The sequence below is a fragment of the Beta vulgaris genome, chromosome 4 (genome assembly GCF_026745355.1).
Source record: "Beta vulgaris subsp. vulgaris cultivar EL10 chromosome 4, EL10.2, whole genome shotgun sequence".
Classification (NCBI taxonomy): domain Eukaryota; kingdom Viridiplantae; phylum Streptophyta; class Magnoliopsida; order Caryophyllales; family Amaranthaceae; genus Beta; species Beta vulgaris.
Window position 1 is genome coordinate 3,377,515 of NC_079205.1, and position 19,551 is coordinate 3,397,065.

The 19,551-nt window shown below is 37.8% G+C and overlaps 3 protein-coding genes across 3 annotated transcripts; 1 reads left to right on the forward strand and 2 right to left on the reverse strand.

Annotated features, from left to right (window-relative positions):
- Positions 1–4,394: 4,394 nt before the first annotated feature.
- On the reverse strand, positions 4,395–5,956 carry LOC125496266 (uncharacterized). Its single transcript, XM_057393752.1, has 3 exons — positions 5,782–5,956; positions 4,894–5,232; positions 4,395–4,819 (listed from the first exon to the last, which is right to left on the reverse strand). The coding sequence occupies exons 1-3, from the start codon at positions 5,954–5,956 to the stop codon at positions 4,395–4,397; spliced, it is 939 nt and encodes a 312-aa protein (XP_057249735.1).
- A 5,432-nt stretch (positions 5,957–11,388) lies between these two features.
- Positions 11,389–14,049, reverse strand: LOC104883406 (glycine-rich cell wall structural protein). The gene is made up of 3 exons (XM_010667929.1): positions 13,305–14,049; positions 11,695–11,843; positions 11,389–11,628 (listed from the first exon to the last, which is right to left on the reverse strand). The coding sequence occupies exons 1-3, from the start codon at positions 14,047–14,049 to the stop codon at positions 11,389–11,391; spliced, it is 1,134 nt and encodes a 377-aa protein (XP_010666231.1).
- A 2,559-nt stretch (positions 14,050–16,608) lies between these two features.
- On the forward strand, positions 16,609–18,731 carry LOC104883407 (uncharacterized). The gene is made up of 3 exons (XM_010667930.1): positions 16,609–16,631; positions 17,395–17,973; positions 18,065–18,731. The coding sequence occupies exons 1-3, from the start codon at positions 16,609–16,611 to the stop codon at positions 18,729–18,731; spliced, it is 1,269 nt and encodes a 422-aa protein (XP_010666232.1).
- The last annotated feature ends 820 nt before the right edge of the window (positions 18,732–19,551 follow it).

Here is a 19,551-nt window from a genome sequence, read left to right on the forward strand (position 1 = left end):
TCTAAAAATTTGGACATGATGGATCCGTGTCTGGTCGTCAAATACGGATCCGACCCGTTGCCATCCCTAGTAGGCTTATAGTGTCATTATTTTTTACGGAATCAGGATGCTAATAACCGTTGTGTTTGATTTTAGGTTTCAAGAAACATAAAGAAAAACTTAATGTTTTGATTTTTTTAGGTACAATTTCAGTTCAGTTTAATCCAGCTCGGTTCATTTAGGAATAACCGGGAACTGACCCTCCAGGGGGAAGGCCAGGAACTTACAAAGAGAGAGTAGTAGAGTTTTTGATGTTGATGACTCAAACATTTCACTAGTCATTAACCACCAAATCAATAGTTTCTATCAACTCTATAAAAATCTCATTTAATATATAAACAAAATCTCTACAAGGGCCTAACTTAAAAAAATATATGGGCCATGGGGATAAGCTATAAGGGTCGGGGCCCCTACCAGCCCTCCAATGTGGCTTCGTCCTTGTGATCCTCATTCCTCAATACTATATCCAGTGAAACAAAAGATGTCACTTGTAGTAACCGAGTAATTGGATTGGGTTCCCACATTGTTATTTGGTAAGTTATGGGGCAGAGGAGGTAGAACACATGACACCTTAACTCCGATGAAAAATGTTGCATCTCCTCTTCATCTTCTTCCATGACGACAACTACATTATTATGTGTAAGCTTATTAAGTTGAATTGCAAACACCTCAATAACTAAGGGTCTGTTCTCCCCAGTTTATTTTCAGTTCAGTTGTAATGAGTTCAATTCGGTTCAATTCAGTTCAGCTTCAATTATCATTTTTATTAATTATAATTTAATTTATTTTAGTTGCAATCAGTTTAGTTCAATTCAGTTGCAATCAGTTCAATTCATTTCAACTGCAATCAATTCAATTCAGTTTAGTTTAGTTTCAATTGCTTTATGTTGAAAAGAACAGGTCTAAATATAATAGCTTTGAAGGGGTCCATGGAACCTGAATTTTTAACTCAATTTCATCAGAAATGCTATGAAGCAGTGGCTTGATGTCTCCATCATCCACAAAGAGAGGGCTTCTACTGTAGTAGCAGACACTCTTGCAAAACAAGGTCTTGTTAGGGATGCAGAATTTATCGCTTGGCTATAGCTGAGTCTCTTCTATTTTTAAAGTTAGAAAACTGATGTAGCTCACTTTTTGTAAACCAAGGTGGATTAGTCGTTGCTATCCTCCTTTCATTAATAAAATTCTGCAAAACTATCAAAAAGAAAAACATGATATAAGGTAATTTTTTTTCAGAAAAGTGCTTTCAAAAGCTAATTACTGACAATTTACCAAAAAGAAATTAAAAAAACTCTAATCGTTGGCTTTGGATATATGAAACCCTTAGAATTTTAGAAATATTCCCTTGAACACAAGTCGTTGGAAATGAGCAATCAGCAACGAAACGGCCAAACCACCAATCTTCCTTTTTCATCCCTGTATTGGAAAATACAACCATTATCTTGAAAATAGCTTGAATGTTAACGTTTCACCACATTTAAGTCTTTCTCAAATATTGGAAATCACATACATTAACTTCTTATTATTTCCTAACCGTTACCTATTCCATGCTCTTACCAAGTTACCAAAAACCATTATACTTCCTCCGTTTTTTTTAGATGTTACACTTTCCTAAAATTGCATGATTTTAAATAGATGTTACACTTTTTAAAATTTCCTTATTTAGTAACTTTTGCCTTGTGAAATGTCCATATTACCCTTACTAACTACCCATTTAAAAATTAAAACACTCTTAATCTACCCTATTAAATCCCTACCTAATCTAATCAGATTTTAACCATTCCCACCAAAATTAAAACCCCCAACTACCTTTTCATCTTCCCCATGATAATTTAATAGATTCAACCCCCTCCCCCAACTGATTCATCCCCCCCATTAAAGTTCTTCCCCAACCACTCCAATTCCCTAACCCTAAAACTACGAAATTCATCTTCTCTCTCTCCACTTTCATTTCTCCTCTTCTGATCTTCTCTTCCTCTCTCTACTGTACTTCATTTTCTCTCTCTAGATTTCTTCACTTCCTCTTCAAATATCCCCTTAAAACTTTCGATTTCTCCATTCTTCTCTTGAAACTTTCGATTTCTCTTCAAATCTCCCCTCAAAAGTTCTTCAAAAAAACCCTAGAAAAATGCCGAAGAATTTTGTGCCTGACCTCCAACCCCTTGTTGACGCCTTGTTCCAAACTGACGATGCTGATGAGTCTGACTCTATTCGCGAGTTGATGCTTGCATTGCAGACTGGGTCTCCTTGGCCAAGGAGGCTCTATGACAGTGGAGATGCAAAGCACTTGCTTCGCCCTTATGCCTTCAAGGCTTTGGGTGTGGTGGTTGATGAGTTTTATCAGGTTACGGGGTTACCAAGGGAATTCCGTCCTTCTTCTTCTTCCAACCCTAAAAAAATGAGTCCCCAAGTTAAGAAGATCTTTGACCCCAGACCTATTTCACAGAGGTTGAGGCCTAGATCTAGGGTTGAGGAAGAAGGGGATGGGGGAAAAGGTAAGGAAATTCTCCGTTCTACCCATGAGATTGTTTGTGCTTTAAAGGCTCCGTGTTTTTACACTGTTGGGAAAAATGGTAAAGTTCAAGAGGTGAAGGAGAATGAGAAGGATAAGGGGAAGGAGAAGGAGAAGGAAATTGTGGGGTGTAAGAGGAAGGACAGATGTCAGTGTTTGGGTTGTGGTTCTAAGTCCTTCAACGTCTACGACGATGAAGGCACTGTTTATGCTATGTATGTTGAGTCTGATGGGGGTTTTAAGGTGTTCGATGTGGTTGAAGAACTGCTGGATGATGAGGAGGCTGAGGATGGTGGGGGTGAGCTTGAAATTCCAATGAGTCCCTGCACTTCATCAGAACTTGATCCTGATACTCATTGCTTCCTTATCAGGAGAAAGGAGAGTACTTTGACTCCCTGAGGTTCTATCATCCTAACTCTTTTAATTGCCTTCTGTTTTTCGTTGCCTTTTAGTTAATTTGAGTCCCTGAAATTCCTATTGGTTTGCTGTTGCCTATTATTGGTTGCCTATGATATTATTTTGGTTGGATTGTGTTTTTGGATGCCTATAAATATGTTGCTTGGGGTCTGATTTGGGGTTGCCTATAAATCTGTTGGTTGGGTTCTGTTTTTGGTTGGCTTATGTTTTTGGTTGGATTGTGTATTTGGTTGCCTTTTAATATGGTTGTATATGGGTTATTTGGTGGCTATTATTTTTTGACTATGAATATATTTTGGTTGCCTATGAATATATTTTGTTGCCTATAAATCTGTTGGTTGGCTTCTGTTTTTGGTTGGCTTCTGTTTTTGGTTGGATTGTGTATTTGGTTGGGTATGAATATTTTTTGGTTGGATTGTGTATTTGGTTGCCTATGAAAGTGGTGGTTGGGTTCTGATTTTGGTAGGCTTCTGTTTTTGGTTGGATTTTGTATTTTGGTTGGCTGTTTTTGGTTGCCTTGTGTATTTGGTTGGGTATGAATATTTTTTGGTTGGATTGTGTATTTGGTTGTCTATGAATATTTTGGTTGGCTGTTTTTGGTTGCCTATGAAAGTGTTGGTTGGGTTCTGATTTTGGTAGGCTTCTGTTTTTGGTTGGATTGTGTATTTTGGTTGGCTGTTTTTGGTTGCCTTATGTATGTGGTTGGCATGTATTTTTGGGAAGCCTATGGGTGTTGGTTTGGATAGGAGGTTTGAGGATGAACAAATGGCTAATGATGTACTTCTGTTTTTGGTTGCCTTGTGTTTTTTGGTTGCCTTCTGTTTTTGGGTGCTGAGTTAAGTTAAGTCCCCCACTGTTTACACAATGAGTCCCTCTTGCTTCCCCCCTTGAGTCCCAAATGTATTTTAAAAAGTAAAATCCAAATGATGAAAGGACTCATAACATTGGGCTTGAAGAGCAATAGATGATTTGCTCCTTATTGGTGTTAAACCAATAAGTTGAGGTTTTAAATCATCCATTCTGCTTCCTCAATGAGCCATTGAATTAACCCTGATGGATTTTAAAAACACACACCTTAATTTAAACTTGTTGACATGCAAAAGAATAAAAACAACCATAATTGCTTGACTTCATTAAATGCTTGCATCACTGCTTATACAAACCAGTCCTTGAACATGTACAAAATAGTCTAATAACTAAACAAGAACCCCCCAAAACTTTCTGGTTTGCTTAGAAGTGTTGCTTCATGTTGTCCATAATCTTTAACAAAAAGTAGATCCTGTGTATTTGTGCAAGTAGATCCTTCATCTTCTTCTATACTAGATATATACCAAAAAGTTATGTCCTCATAATGCTTCTCACCTTTTTTTCCTTCATACACAGTGTAGTTATGTTCAAAAAAAACTTGCCACATCTTCTGCCCATTCTACTCTTGATGTGCATCTAAGTAGTCAAATGCTTCTCCTACATTCACAAACCTCTCATTCAAGTATGTAACTGCCTCATCTATCACAGCTTGGTCCACTGTTACATTTTCTGGAAGTAATCCCAATCTCTCTAACTTTCTCTTTGCATGGTGTGGATTCTTGAAATTGTTCCCCCCTTTGCACTTTAGTATTTCTACCATAACATATTGTAATTGCAACCAAGTGTACTTCAAAACTTCTGGGTCAAAGAAATCATAACAGTCCTGCACTCTTAAAATCAGTTCATCTAGGTTCTTAGGAAATGATTGATATTGTAGTGCCTGAATTGCTCTAAAAAACCCCAAGTCTAGCACATTTAAGTCAGGGACTGAGCTGGCTGATTGATGAGTTGGATATTGAATCCATTCTGAGTTCTGCTGCTGATCTAATATTGTGGGTCTGATGCATGAATGTGAGGTCTAGCATTGTCTTGTTGTATGTAGATTTCTTTGGACACACCTTCTGGCCAATTCCTCATTATGGCAGGTATGATAGTGTTAACTATCATATTCCTCATAACTGGTAGTGTAACACTTTCAATTGCCTTTGTCAACATAGTACCTGCCCTTCTGTTTTTTGTTGAATACTTAGCTCTTGCATACTCAACAAAAGGGTAGATACCAAATTTCCCATCATGTATCATCCTTCCCTCACTGTCCTTAATAGGTCTAGATGTGGCACACATGAACATGGCTTTTATCTTAAACCTCTTGGACTGACAGCAACTATAAGGGTCATCTTCAGCAGGAAGCAAATAAAACCTTCTCATATCTGGACTTAAATAAAACCACTTCTCATCTATGTGAACAACATTTTGCATGTCAACAAATTTAGGTGGTTGTGTCCTTGTTGCTGGTAATATGTGTTTGTAACACCCACTTCATTCTTTGAATCTTATGATCTTCAGTCAGTTTTGGGTGGGTGCTGCTAGTGTGACTTCTCAGCTTGCCCCGTTTCAATAGACTGTAAACAGTGGAGGGGGGGATTTTAAGATATCCAGCAAATGCCCTTATACTTGTCCTCAGATTAAGTGGGACTGACTGAAGCCATTTGTCATCATATACTTTAAGCTTCCTACCACATCTTCCTGCTTTTTTGTTTCTCACATCTATGGCATGCCCAGCTTCTCTCTGTTTTTTGCATCTTTCCATATCCTATCTAATGTCATCCTACTTATGCCATGCTTTTTTGCTATTTCTGTTTTTAAACCCCATGCAAATTTACCATTTATTTCAGAGGTAAGTAGGTCATCAACCAACATTCTTCTTTTTGTTAAAGTTAAATGTGGTTTTTGGGTTGTTGAACTTACATTGTGTTCTATTTCTGTGTTTTGTTGTTGTGGGTTACCCTGGTGATTTGGTTGCTCTGATTGACTGCCATCTGCTGCTGCTGTACCTCCATCATCATCATCCTCTGTGTCATCATCACTGTTGTAATGTGTCCACATCTCATGCATCAGCAACTCATCCTCCATGCCTTCTATTTCCAGCAGCTCTTGAAGGCAAAACTCCTGCTCCTCCATCATCTGCTGACCCCATCTGTTATAAGCTGGAAGATTTTTTGAAGACTGAAGTGTGAAGTTTTTTGTGGAAACTTCAGTTCTTAATTAAGTAGGAATTTTTTGTAATTGTTCCTGTGCAATGTGTGTGCAGTGATTTGTGGGAACAATCTGATTTTTGTAAAGAAACTAAACCATGGTGCTAAACAATATTTTCTCTCTCCTCATTTTGGGAAATAAGCCCTCATTTAATTTTGGGGGGTTTATATAGAGGATAGAGTTTGGAAATGTAGCTTAAACAATGTTTGAAATGCTGAATTTCAATTTTTTGCAAATTTTCAACTTTATGAAAATTTTGGAGGGAATTGGTTTGCTGCCAAAATTTGGCTCCCCTTCCCCTCCTCATCAGCGTGTAGTAATAGAGAATTGGAGGGAACCAACTAGTGGTCCCTCTTTTCTCTCTCCTCCTTTCCCTTAAACCCCCATGTGCAATGGTCCCCACCCCTTTAATCCCCTATACTTATTCTCTCCTAATCACTTCTCCAATTTTTGCCTAGAAAACCACAATTTTTGAAAGTGTAACATCTAAAAAAAAACGTAGGAAGTATATATTACATCCCTTGCTTTTGCTAAGTTCAATTCTCATTCCTTCACTGTTGTGGAACAAAAAAAACTAGTCATTCTATTACATTTTGAAGTGTAATATAATGGAAATCCCTATAGAAACCTTCCAAGAGCGACACAAGAATTACCCAAACCCAAACCAATGGGCTGATCTTCCAAAGGATGTGCTCTTACATATTATCAAATACTTTGATTTGAAGATAGATGTTCCTCGTCTTCGAGGGGTCTGTCCTTCTTGGAGATCCGCTGTCTCCCTACATGAACTCCCAGTGCATAAGTATTATGTACAAGTACCTAATCTTAACCCTAAAGAAAAATGCCCGCTCTTTCTCCCTGAAACCAAATTTTACCTTTTTACTCATCTTTCAGCTGGTGATGCTGGTAATTGTGGTAGCTGGGTTGCGAGAGTGGGTGAAACTGGAACAAACAAACTGCAATTACTTAACCCCTCAGACAACCATCATTGTAAGATAGGCCAAAAATATATCTACACTGACCCACCTATTATGGGAGAAATTAATTTGTAGTATTGGATAATATTATATGTAAAGGGATAATATTATATTGTAAATGGTAGAAGGGTACTTTCATAGTCATAGGTCTGTATTATAAACACTAGCTATATTGAATGCCACACTTGTACAGTTAGACGGTCATGTTCATGAACTTGCAAGGTCTTTGCATCTTGTGGAAGAGTTGGATCACAATGCTAAGTCCTTATCAAAGAAAGTTGTCGGCGAATGGGATTTTACTTCAAGTCGCATGTTCGCTGTTGTGTTAGTGCAACTTGAGATGATTGATGAGGATAATGCTAGTACTATGAGTGATTTGCTGTTACTACGGTCAGAGGAAAAAGAATGGTTTAAAGTTGTTTGCAATGGTTTCGTACATGATATAGCGTTTCACAAAGACAAATTTTATGTCTTTTTCCTTGATTGGAAGGTTGGAGTAATCAATCCAGGCAAATCCTTGATATTAAATCTTTTCATGACTGGCCCAGATATTTTACCTGGTGGTTGGAGTAATCTCTTCCTTAACTTTTCTGGTTATCCGACCTGCATTAAAGTGGATGGTATAATCGATCGTATTTGGTGCATTAAGTTCGTGCCATCTAAATCTAATAGTTGCTTGTATGTGTTTATTCGTGCGTGTGGGGGGGATATGGATATGTTTGAAAATGAAGAAACTGATTTCTTGAATGTTTTTTTGATGAAAGATTTAGAGAGTAAGTGGGAACGTGTGGTAAACTTGGGAGATGAGATCTTTTTTATTGGAGATTTTGTATCATTTGCTTTTCCTGATTATGCAGTGACTGAGAATCTGGCAGGTAGGATACTTGATTCAATCTGCCACATATTTGCTCCTTATAACAACTTCTTTAAACTGATTTATTATGGACAGAGTCGAAATACCCAGATGCCTAAAGGGACTGATTGTCTCAAACATCTAAGTTATCCGCCTTATGATAAATTCATTCAGTTTTCAAGGATGGAGCAGAATGGTGTTATTCGGTTTAAAGAGATGCGTGAGCAGGACCAAGATGTGTATGCTCAACTGTTCTTTCCACCTCGGGCTTGGGTTAAATGGTGCTGCCCTAGTCTTGACAATGTTGAAGTCAGGTTGGATGGTTTGCCATTTCGACATGATGATGATGATGATGATGATTTTGATTTTGGTTACAATGACGATTGTATATGATTTCGAGGATGTTTGGATATAACCGAAGAGATTGTAGGAATTTGATGGGTAGTCTACCCGGTGGGTTAACCAAGTTTTTTCCGATTTTGTATTATGCATTGCATGAAATCTATAGCTTTTTGGTTGAATCCATCTCCTTCTATGTTAATTGTGTAGTGATCTTGGGTAGTACTTTGGTTTTTAAATTGTTAATTGTGTAGTGATCTTGGGTAGTACTGTGGTTTTTGAATTGTTAATTGTGGGAAGAACGGGAGTTGGTAAAATTCCAAGAAAGATTAATTAAAAAAATTGTCAAGTTGCGTAGAATCCTGTAATCATGAATCTTTTTGATGAATGATTCTTCCTGTGGCTATTGACATTATTTATTTTTTAGGGGAAAACATAAAGCAATATTATCAAGGCTTTTTTTTTTCGGTAATACTAGCTAAAAATAAAATAAAATTGATAAGTTAAGTGTAATTGATAAAATAAGCTAAAACTGTTTAGGTGTTGGAACTGGTAAAATATGTGATTAGTTTAACTGTTTGTCAAACACCAAGCTTTCTGATTAGTATTTAAGTTGATATTGCCAAAACTAGTTTTTATCAAAATTCTTAAAAAAAATTCAAAAGTTGAGGTTAAGAAGTTCTTTCCTTACCAGTAGGCAATACAAAAGTGAAAATACTTTGGTCTTCTTTAATGCACCCTGTAGAGAAGTCTTAGTTATTTAATTGGTTGTTTGGTTAAAATTTGAGTATCAAAAGGGTTGAAGAGTAAAAGGAAAGTTTCTACATATTCCTTACTTGAATTGCTTTCTTTCTAGCTCATACCTTAACCTAATTAGAAAGTTTGGTCCTGACAAAAAAAAAAATTAGAGAGTTTGGTAAAAGAATAGAAGCTAAATTAGAAATTGTCCAATCCTATTCTTATATGTCCACATTTAAGTTTCGGTTACTTCACCAAAATTCCCGACAAATCGTGAAATTCACAATATACCCTTAATGTTTCAACAATTCACCATATACCCCTGCCTTTTCATTTTTGTGCACCAAATACCCTTTTTTAACTGCCGTTAACTTATCGTTACCTTTATTTACCATTTTGTCACAATTAACTCCTAACCCTAAAATCTAAACCTAATCCCTAACCCTAATCTAAATACTAACCCTAAAATCTAAACCCTAAACCTTAACCCTAAGCCCAGCCCCCTCCCCTTCCCCCTTCCCCTCCACCATCCCCCACCCCTCCCTCTACGCAACCCCCACCCCTCCCCCCTTCCCCTCCACCATCCCCCCACCCCTCCCTCTGCGCAACCCCCACCCCTCCCCCGCCGCAGCCCCCAAACCCTCCCCTCCCTCCGTCGCAACTCCCACCCTCTCCCTCTGCCGCAACCCCCCCTCCCCCTCCCTCTGCCGCAACCCCCACCTCCTCCCCCTCCCTCCCGCAGCCCCGCGAAGCTCACAATGCACTCCCCTCTCTGTTTTCGTCGCGAAACCCCTCCCCCTGCTAGCCAAAACTAACCCAAATCTGACGAAATTCGAAGGTGGGGGAGGGGTGGGAGAGACCGGTGGTGTGGGGGAGGTTTGGTGCTCGAAGGTAGCCGGTGTTCGAAGGGGAGGGGTGGGGTGTTCGAAGGTAGCTGGTGTTCGAAGGGGAGGGGTGTGGGTTTGGTGTTCGAAGGGAATGGGTGAGGAGTGGTCGGCGGTGAACGGACGCGTAGGGGGTGGGGAGTCCGACACGCGCAGCGTCAGTGGGGGTGGGGGAGACCCGCAAAAGCAGCGCCGGTGGCGGAGGCTGGCACGCACATCGGCGGTGGGGGAGGGGGACGGGGAGGAGTAGGGGCTGGGCTGAGGTGGGGTGGAGGGGGTGGGGTCGAGGGGAGGGGGGTGGGGTGGTGGCTGCCAATTAGGGGTAGGGTTAGGGTAAAGGGGAGGGTTTAGGGGCAGGATTAGGGTTAGATTAGGGTTAGGGTTAGGTTAAATTAGGATTATGGCTTAATGATGGTAAAATCGTAAATAAATCTAACGGTGGGTTAACGGCAGTTAGGAAAAGGGTATCTGGTGCACATTTTTCGAAACTCAAGGGTATACAGTGCATTTCTGAAACATTGAGGGTATATGGTAACTTCTTAATTTGCCGGGGATATTTGGTGAAAAAACCGTTCAAGTTTTAATATAACTTCATGTTTCACATCATAATTATTGTTGTAATAAATTGATCAATTACCCAAACTGTGTTTTTTTCTTTAATCTTTCCCCCCAAAAAATAAGCTTGGAAACAAATAATATGTGTTGAAAATGCTTCTTTACATAATGTATCCAGTAATATTTTCGGAAATTGTTTTAATTTTAATCCTTTTGTTTAGAACTCCTTTGAGGAAGCTTCTAATGAAAGGCTTAAATCAGTTGAAACTTGGTAGAGGTCCTGACGTCTTGTGGTTGCTTAAACTTTATCAGCCACCTTGTTTGTGCTCTTTCTCTCAAGCTTGTAAGTTGTATGGACTTTGATGTTCATAGGCGCTTAACTGATGCTGCTGCCATTAATCCGACCGAACAAGTTCTTATGGTTCATCACCTCCTTGAAGCTACTCTTCTTGGTAATTATAATAGGAATTAATCATTGAAGTATTTGAAAACCATTTTAATGTGGGTATAAAAAGAAAAATAGAACTATGAAAAAATATTTTATATATTTTTTATGTGTTTAATTTGTCATTATAGAATTTTTTTTAGAAATAAACATAATATCAACTAGTTTAGATTTGGATTTGCTTAGTTTAATTTGGAGATATATGAAAAATCAATTAGGTAATTGAAGGATCTTGTCAGAGTAAGCATAGATCTTGTTATTGATTAAGTAAACGTAGATTTTGTTATTAATCAACTAGTTTAGCCGGTAAAATTTTCTTTTTATGGATGATCAAAATGCAGTTTTGATAATTTTGTAATGTTTAGATCATTGCACAGAGACAGAATATAGAGAGAAAGAAGAAATGGGTTTTGTATATTGAGAGAATGAAAATATTACAGCAACTACATTTTATTACATGTGTTTTATAGTAAGCAACACGTGTAAGAAATAAGTTAGAAATGTAACAAATTCTCTAACTAACTCTTCTAAAACAACTAGTTAGACCCATAATCCAATACCCCCCCTCAAGTTGGGAGGTGTTTGAGAGGCGAGGAAGGATCAAACAGACCCAACTTGGAGAGTAGATACTTGAACTGAGGTGCAATAATAGCTTTGGTAAACACATCAGCTAGCTGAGACTGAGTAGGAAGATAAGATAATTGAAGAAGGCCTTCAAGTACCTTATCCCTTGTGAAATGACAGTCTATTTCAACGTGTTTTGTTCTTTCATGAAAAACTGGGTTCTTGGCAATGTGAAGGGCACTCTGATTATCACAAAAAAGAGTAATAGGTTGAAGATCGGTAACACCCAACTCTTCTAGCAATCATACAGTCCAGGTGACTTCTGAAGCTGTAGAGGCCATAGCTCTGTATTCAGCTTCAGAAGAAGACTTACTAATTGTGCCTTGCTTCTTAGACCTCCAGGAAATAGGAGACTTGCCAAATAAGAGAATGTACCCAGTAACAGATCTTCTAGAATCTGGGCAAGCAGCCTAGTCTGAATCTGAGAAAGCCTATAGTTGCAAGTGACCATTGCCTTGGAGTAGTATGTCTTGCCCAATAGTGCCATTAAGGAACCTGAGAGTGTGGTGTAAAACAGCTAAGTGAGAATGTAACACCCCCAAATTTCCCTCTTTTGGAAAACTTATTTTAATATAAAACTCCTTGAGAAACTTGAGAGTATTACCGCCACATGATAACGTTAAAGACTTTAATATTAATTAACTACTAACTGAACTTGAACTAATGCAGCGGAAATAACTTAAATAACTTCTTTTTATTAATATAATTTTATTGTACAACTATATAACAATGGAGATAAAGAAAATAAAATGACAACTCCTTGACTAATTATGATTCCTCACTAGCTCCCCCTATGAAGTATGCATCATATCAATCTGTAAAATCTGCTTGCCAAAATAGGGTCATCACAGGGACAAAGCCATAAAACAAAACAAAACAAAAGCATGTCAGTAAAAATACTGAGTACATGTATATGCGGAATATTAAACACTTTATTTAATTAAAAATTTGAAATATTTAATTTCGAAGAACCTTTCTTGGATACTTGATAATACTTGTATAATATAAAGTATATAACTTTAATAAAAACTCATTTTCCTTACCTAGGTACCTTGCCTAAAGTGTGCGCACCCCAAGTCTAGTATTCCTTACTGAGTCTATTACGAGGGGAACCTTTCTTATCACACATGTTCATTTTATACCGAAGAGAACAGGTCCTAATTTGATAAATATGAAAAATTCTCAACCACCATATGGATATCAGGATATATATACCCTCTTTTTAACAAATAGATTAGGTGTCCATAGATTTATAATGTGTTTACTTTGATATTATTTCCTCCACCCGAAAAAAATACAACACTTGCATTTTCGGAGTCAAACTTTACAAACTTTGACTACAAATTTTGATCACTTTATAAATAATATATAAGACTTTTTTAAATTCATGTCAATGTTCAATTTCAAAATATAATATTTTAATAATTTTTATTATTATCTAATTAAAAATGTTTGTGGGCCAAAGTATTGCATTACAGACGTGCAAATTCAAGAGTTATATCCTTTATAGAGTGGATGAAGTATAAATTTATAGTACTTTCAGTTGACCTTTTGCCACTATCTCATCAAAAATAGATTAGCCCGGTAATAAAAAGGATACGAAATTTTGTGCTAGAGTCGAACAAGAGACTTTGTTAATGCCACAACAAACATCAAAAACTAAAAAACATCATGGATACAAAATAGTTTGGAGAACACAAATAGATTGACGAGCATAGATAGTGCAGTACCTACTACTAATTAAGTACTACTAACTAACTTTCCAGATCATACACCTAACAACAAACTAGATTATTCCTTAAGATGCATGCATATGTAGTACGTACTACGTACTACTAGTTTCCTCCCGGATTAGAACCTACACCAGTACTAGTTCCAGCACCAGCACCAATACCAAAACCTGAACTTGAACTCGACCCAAGACCAGGCACACCGCCCAATCCACCACCCATGTTCCCACCCATTCCAGCTCCGATTCCGGCTCCGGCTCCCATCCCAGTTGATCCACCAACGGGCCCACCTAGGACACCACCTCCCGGAACACCAATTGGCCCACCTAGGGTACCACCCATTCTAGTCCCTACACCAATTCCTGCACCAACACCTGAACTCGAGCCCATGCCCAAGCCCGGTCCTCCCCCAATTGGGCCTCCAGAGCTACCAACACCACCACTACCAATGCCCAATCCACCACCAGGCCCAACCCCACCACGACCTACACCAAGACCAGGCCCACCTTGGCCCACACCAAGACCAGGCCCACCTTGGCCCACACCAAGACCAGGACCACCAGGAATCATGCCACCTATACCTCCTTGACCACCCCCAACAACACCACCTGGCCCACCAGGTACACCTCCAACACCACCTGGAGCACCACCACCTAACCCCGGACCACCACCAAGACCACCGCCTAGTCCAGGACCACCACCGAGACCGCCACCTAGTCCAGGAATGCCACCATACATTCCCAAACTGTCATCATCTAAACTATCACTAAAATCCTTGGTGGTGAAAGGATCATTTCTTTTTGCATGGGTTGCACCAATAACGCAAACGATAAGATAGAAAAGAACTAGATAGGCAACAAGTTTGGAAATCATTATTTTTTGTTTTTTGCAATATCAATATTACAAAGGAAGCAAGAAATTGTGTCCATTTTGAGAGTTACAAAGGAGGGGTATATATAGGACGGTGTAAGAGGAATGAATTTGCATGAAAATAAGTACAGTTGGGAAGGTTATAAATGATGTAAGACAGTAGACAACTAAAAAGTATATGAATTTTGAAGTACAATTTTAGTATGTTTTGTATGTAGTACTAAAATTAAACCTCTGTAATATGATATGCAGTGTATATGTATGAAGTGTGAGGGTGCAGAGATAATTATGCAATAACTACGTTGAAAAAGATAAGTCGAAGAAGGAGCTAGCGCTGAATTTAATCTTATCAAAATCAGGTTTGATTTGATGAAGAATTTATGATATCAGTGACTGGTGTCTACCTGCATGCATGCCTTGATGTTGTTTTATAACTTGTGGAGCACATACACCATGCATTACAGATTCGCATGCATTGGTTTTACCGGCGATATTTTAGTAGCATGCCCTTTTGCATATCAAATTTTAAAGGAAGAAAAAAATCTGATATAATGGTAGCTTTAAGAGCTAAGCATAAGACGTACGCTAGGTGATGGCTACTTTAATGTTTATAAGAAAGTATATTGATGATTAATTTATTATATATCGATATTAATGACTTACTTTTATTTTATTTGATCTATTTCTTTTAATTCTCTAAATCAAATTACTATTAAGGATAGTTGAAAAACAAGTTATAAGTTACAAAATTCATGTACTAAGGGTATTAGGAGTATTAGTCATCAACTCAGCAAATCTATATATTTCCTCCGTTCTGTTTTAAATTTGTTCAATTATGTAAAAGTTATAGTAATGTATGTTTAAAAGGAAATAATAAAGAATCATTAATAATAAATTCAATTCAGCAAAACTAAGATTGTTTAGTAAATTTAAGATCTTGTTTAGTTCACCTTATAAAATTAATTTCAGAAAAATTAAGTTGATTTCCAATCGAGCAAAAACAAGTCCACTTGAGCAAAGATAAGTCCAAATTTTAAAAGTTCATTTGTATAAAAATTAAACCAGCAAATTATATAAGACAAAACAATAAAGAATTAGTAACAATAATTACATATTCAATTTTAAAAAGTGCAATTCAGCAAAGATAAATTTACTTTCGGAAATATAAGTTGTGTTTCGTAAAAATAAATTGAAATGAATAGGGCATAAGTTCAGAGCAATAAAATAAGTTTCTATCCAGACTCCAGTACATATAAGATTAATTAATTCAAGGGTTTTTTGTCAGAAACAACCTTTTAAAAGTGTCATTTTGTCAGAAACAACCTTATAAATTTTTTTTTGTGAGAAACAACCTTTAAATGCGATTTTCTTGTCAGATCAGACCCTTTGACCATTTTCCGGCATTGACTAGATTTTTCCGGCGAAGGCTTTTTTCTTTTACCCTCTTCCCTCTCTTTTTCCCTCCAATTTCTTCCTCCCAACCCCACCCCAACCTCCAGCCTCACCCCATTCTCCATCCTCCAGCCTCACCCCATTCTCCATCCTCCATCCTCACCCCATTCTCCATCCTCCATCCTCACCCTCTCGCCTTCTCCTTCGCACAAGAAGCCACCACATCGGCACTGGCCGGAAGCCTAGGAAAGAGTCCCTTATTTCAAACCTAAAAAAAACCATTCGCTCTCTCCTCTCTTTCAAATGTCATCCCCCATTTGAATCTCTTGTGAACTTGCCATTTCATCTCTTTTCTCTCATTTCACCATGGTTGCACAAAAAAATTAGCTTGTTGCCATTAACTAGTAAGAAACTATGGCCCTCCAATGTTGCTAACCTAAGAAAATCCCCCCTCCCCCCACAAGCTTGTTGCCATTAACAATAAGATTGGAGACAGAAAACAGAGGCGACAAATTTGAGAGAGAAGGAAAGAGGATGAGCAGCAGTGGCGGTGTTCAGTGGCACTGCTCAGCGAAGTGGAGGAGAGAGAAGAAGAAGGCGAGAGAGATGATGCGTGAGAGAATGAGGGGTCAAGGAAGGAAGTGAAAGAGATGAGAGATAATGGTTTGCAATAAGAAATTGGAGGGAAAAAGAGAGTGAAGGGGGAAAAAAAAAAGTCTTGCCGGAAAATCAAGTCTTGGCCGGAAAAAATCAAGTCAATGCCGGAAAATGGTCGAAGGGTCTGATCTGACAAGAAAATCCCATTTAAAGGTTGTTTGTCACAAAAAAAATTTTATAAGGTTGTTTCTGACAAAATGGCACTTTTAAAAGGTTATTGTTTCTGACAAAAAACTCTTAATTCAACAAAAATAAGTTTGCTTAGTTCAGTAAAAAATCAGGTGATAAAGCGGACATATTCTAACTTTTTTCTGAGGGAAAAAGTTAGTACCATTCTCATTCATCCATAATGTGTCCATGAGTACATACGGGCTAACCTCTTTAGAACAATGATTTTTCCATATTTGTTCAACGCCAAAAGGTACTAACTTAGCAAGGTGATGGACAGCTACATTTCCATACCTTTTGACATGAGACCAAAGCAAAGAATTAAAATAACTATTAAACATTAAGATGTCTTCTAAGACAGAATCAAGGTACGAGAAGTAAATCATAACTTTGAAGAGTCTCGAAATAATGACTTGGCTATCCGATTCAACTCATTCAAGTATGATGAGCTGTGCATGGACATATTCTAACTTTAATCCAACAAAAATAGGCAATTGACAAAAATAAGTACTACATTTTTTTAAAAAAAAAAGAGAGAGGGGGCTATGGGTGGATAAGGTTTTTCCACATTAATATACTCATAAAAAGTTGAAAAATGATATTTACCTTCCTAAGAGTTAACTATAAGTGTTTCATGAATACAAAAATTATTCAATGATTATAACTAAGTTATAAAACTACTCATTATTGTTGACAATATTTCTACTTTTTAACTCACATCATGAAAGTTATAACTCATAACTCCACCTAGTAATTAACTACTCATAGTAAATATTGTTCATTCACAAGAATGGTGACAGCAGTTACTAAAATTCTGTGCGTACAATTTATGTTCTTATTGTTTCAAAGAGAGTTGGCCGGTTTGCCAACTGGTAAACCATAACAACAGCATCCAAAGTGTCCAAAGTTCAAACAATTAATAGGCATTTATTTTTGATTTTTTTGATTTTTGATTTTTTTGATTTTTTTTTATATTTGGAGCATGCATATCAGCATATATGAGGATAGTTTTAGTTTGCATATTTTTGGAGCATATGCATAGGAGAAAATTTGGAAAAAGAAAAAAAAGCTTGTTGCAAAATAAAACATTATTGAATCCGAATGAGTAAAAATGACTCATTAACTTGCCAGTGAGAAAAAATTACTCTTGACAAATTCGTGTTGGAAAATTGGTTCCAATTCCCCCCTCCTTGCTGGAAAGGAGCGCTGGGTGCATGGGCAGATTCCCCTCTTTCGGGATAATGTTTCTCTTCGTACTGCTGCTACGGTCTCCATTGCTTCTCTCTTGCTGCCTCAACAACAAGGCTGGAATGTTTCCCGGCTTCAGTCCCTTTTTCATTCCAGTACGGTTCGTGATATACGTACTCTTGAAGTTCCTCGTCTCACAAACCAAGTTGATCTTTCTATTTGGCCTTTTACGACATCGGGCCATTACACTGCCAAATCTGGCTACTATTTCCTTTCTCGACATACCGACATCTACAACATGACTCCCCCTCTCAATTCGAAGTTTTTCCGGATTTTATGGGGGTTACGCATCATGCCAAAATGGAAAATTTTCCTCTGGAAATTATTCCACAATGGGTTAGCAACAGTTGCTAACCTTTCCTACCGTGGTCTGGCCATATCAGATAGTTGTCCAAGCTGCAACGTCGAACCTGAGACATCCCAACACCTTTTCCGATTTTGCTCTATAGCCACTGCTGCTTGGCAAACTAGCCAACTACGTATTCATTCCAACGCTACTCCCCTTGTGGCCTTTAAAGATTGGCTCATTGCATGGATACACTACTTCTATCAGCCAGGATGGATATAATGGCCTTCGTCTTCCCGTGTTTGTGGCTATTTTGTGGGCTATTTGGCAGGGTCGCAATAACAAGGTCTTCAATGGAATAGCACCTGATATGCCTCTAATCCGTTCACTCCAGGACAAAGGCATTCAGCAGCACTACACCTTTCTGGCTAATCCTATTCCTCTGCCTAGATCTTTGCATGTGGCACCAGGTCCTCCTGGTTTTCTTTTTGCACATTTTGGGACAGCCTTTTGCGGGGTACCACAGTTACATTTACAAGTGGATGGTTCCTGGAAGAAATCTTCTCTATTGGCCGGTATTGCCTGGGTTGCTGAGCATGTTACTACTCAAACTACAGAAGTGCAAGGGGGCTGCATTTATGCGGAGTCCCCACTGGTTGCTGAAGCACGGGCTTGTCTCGGGGCCTTGATTTGGGCACAATCCCGGGGTTATTGTCAAATTTTGATCTACACTGATTCTGATGTACTGGTCCGGAGTTTACTTCATCAAGACACACAACCTATCTCGATTGCCTGGACTCTCAATGACATTCGCTCCATTGGACATCAACTCCAATGGTGTCGAATTCTAAAAGTTCATCGTCAACAAGTCCAGAGGGCGCATGACCTGGCCAATCATGTTCGACTAGGACATATTCCCATGGATACTATGTAGTTGGTTAGGTTGTTTTATTTTCTTGTAAATTTTACCGATGTCCAAAAAAAAAAAAAAAAAAAATTACTATCCTAAAAGACGATTTCCGCCATCCAAGTGCTGTAAAAATATTATATTGTGGTCGCCTTTTTAAGAGTAGCATGGTTCGGTAAATTGGTACATTCTCAAAGAAAGAATGGAGATCATATATTTCCCTAGGACCGAGAACATGAATAAATAAGAGAATAGTGTTTCTTGTGTAATTTAGAATTGTCGACAATGACCAAAATCAATGGTAGTTACCATAAATAGTCATATAATAGACAAAACGAAATGGGAAAAGAGACTTTGGGGAAGAAAATCAATACGGCTATGCATGAGGAGATCCTCGCAATATAATCTGTGACAAATCAAAAGATCATAAACCCACAGCATTTGCTTGCCACAAGCCTCTGGTACAATGCATCAGTCCTTCTCACTTTTAAGCAAATAAGAAAGAGTAAACGACTCTTTTATATATATCTCTATTATATAACCCAAGGGGATGACTATGGTGTCTCCTTTGAAAAGACTTTCTAACCCTTCATTTAATAAAAAAGATTACCTATTAAGATTTTGAGATTTTCCTCAATCATAACACTTCCTAATTTAAAATATGTATATCAAAAGAAGTTTAAAGTATCTAAAATAAACAAATTAACATAACTAAAGTAGTTTTCAAATTAATTACAAAATCAAAGCCATAAAATTATAATTTCACCTAAACTTTAAAATAATGCAATAACAATGTACCAACATCCATTAATAATTAATAAAAATACCAAGAAAACAACTTGTTCAT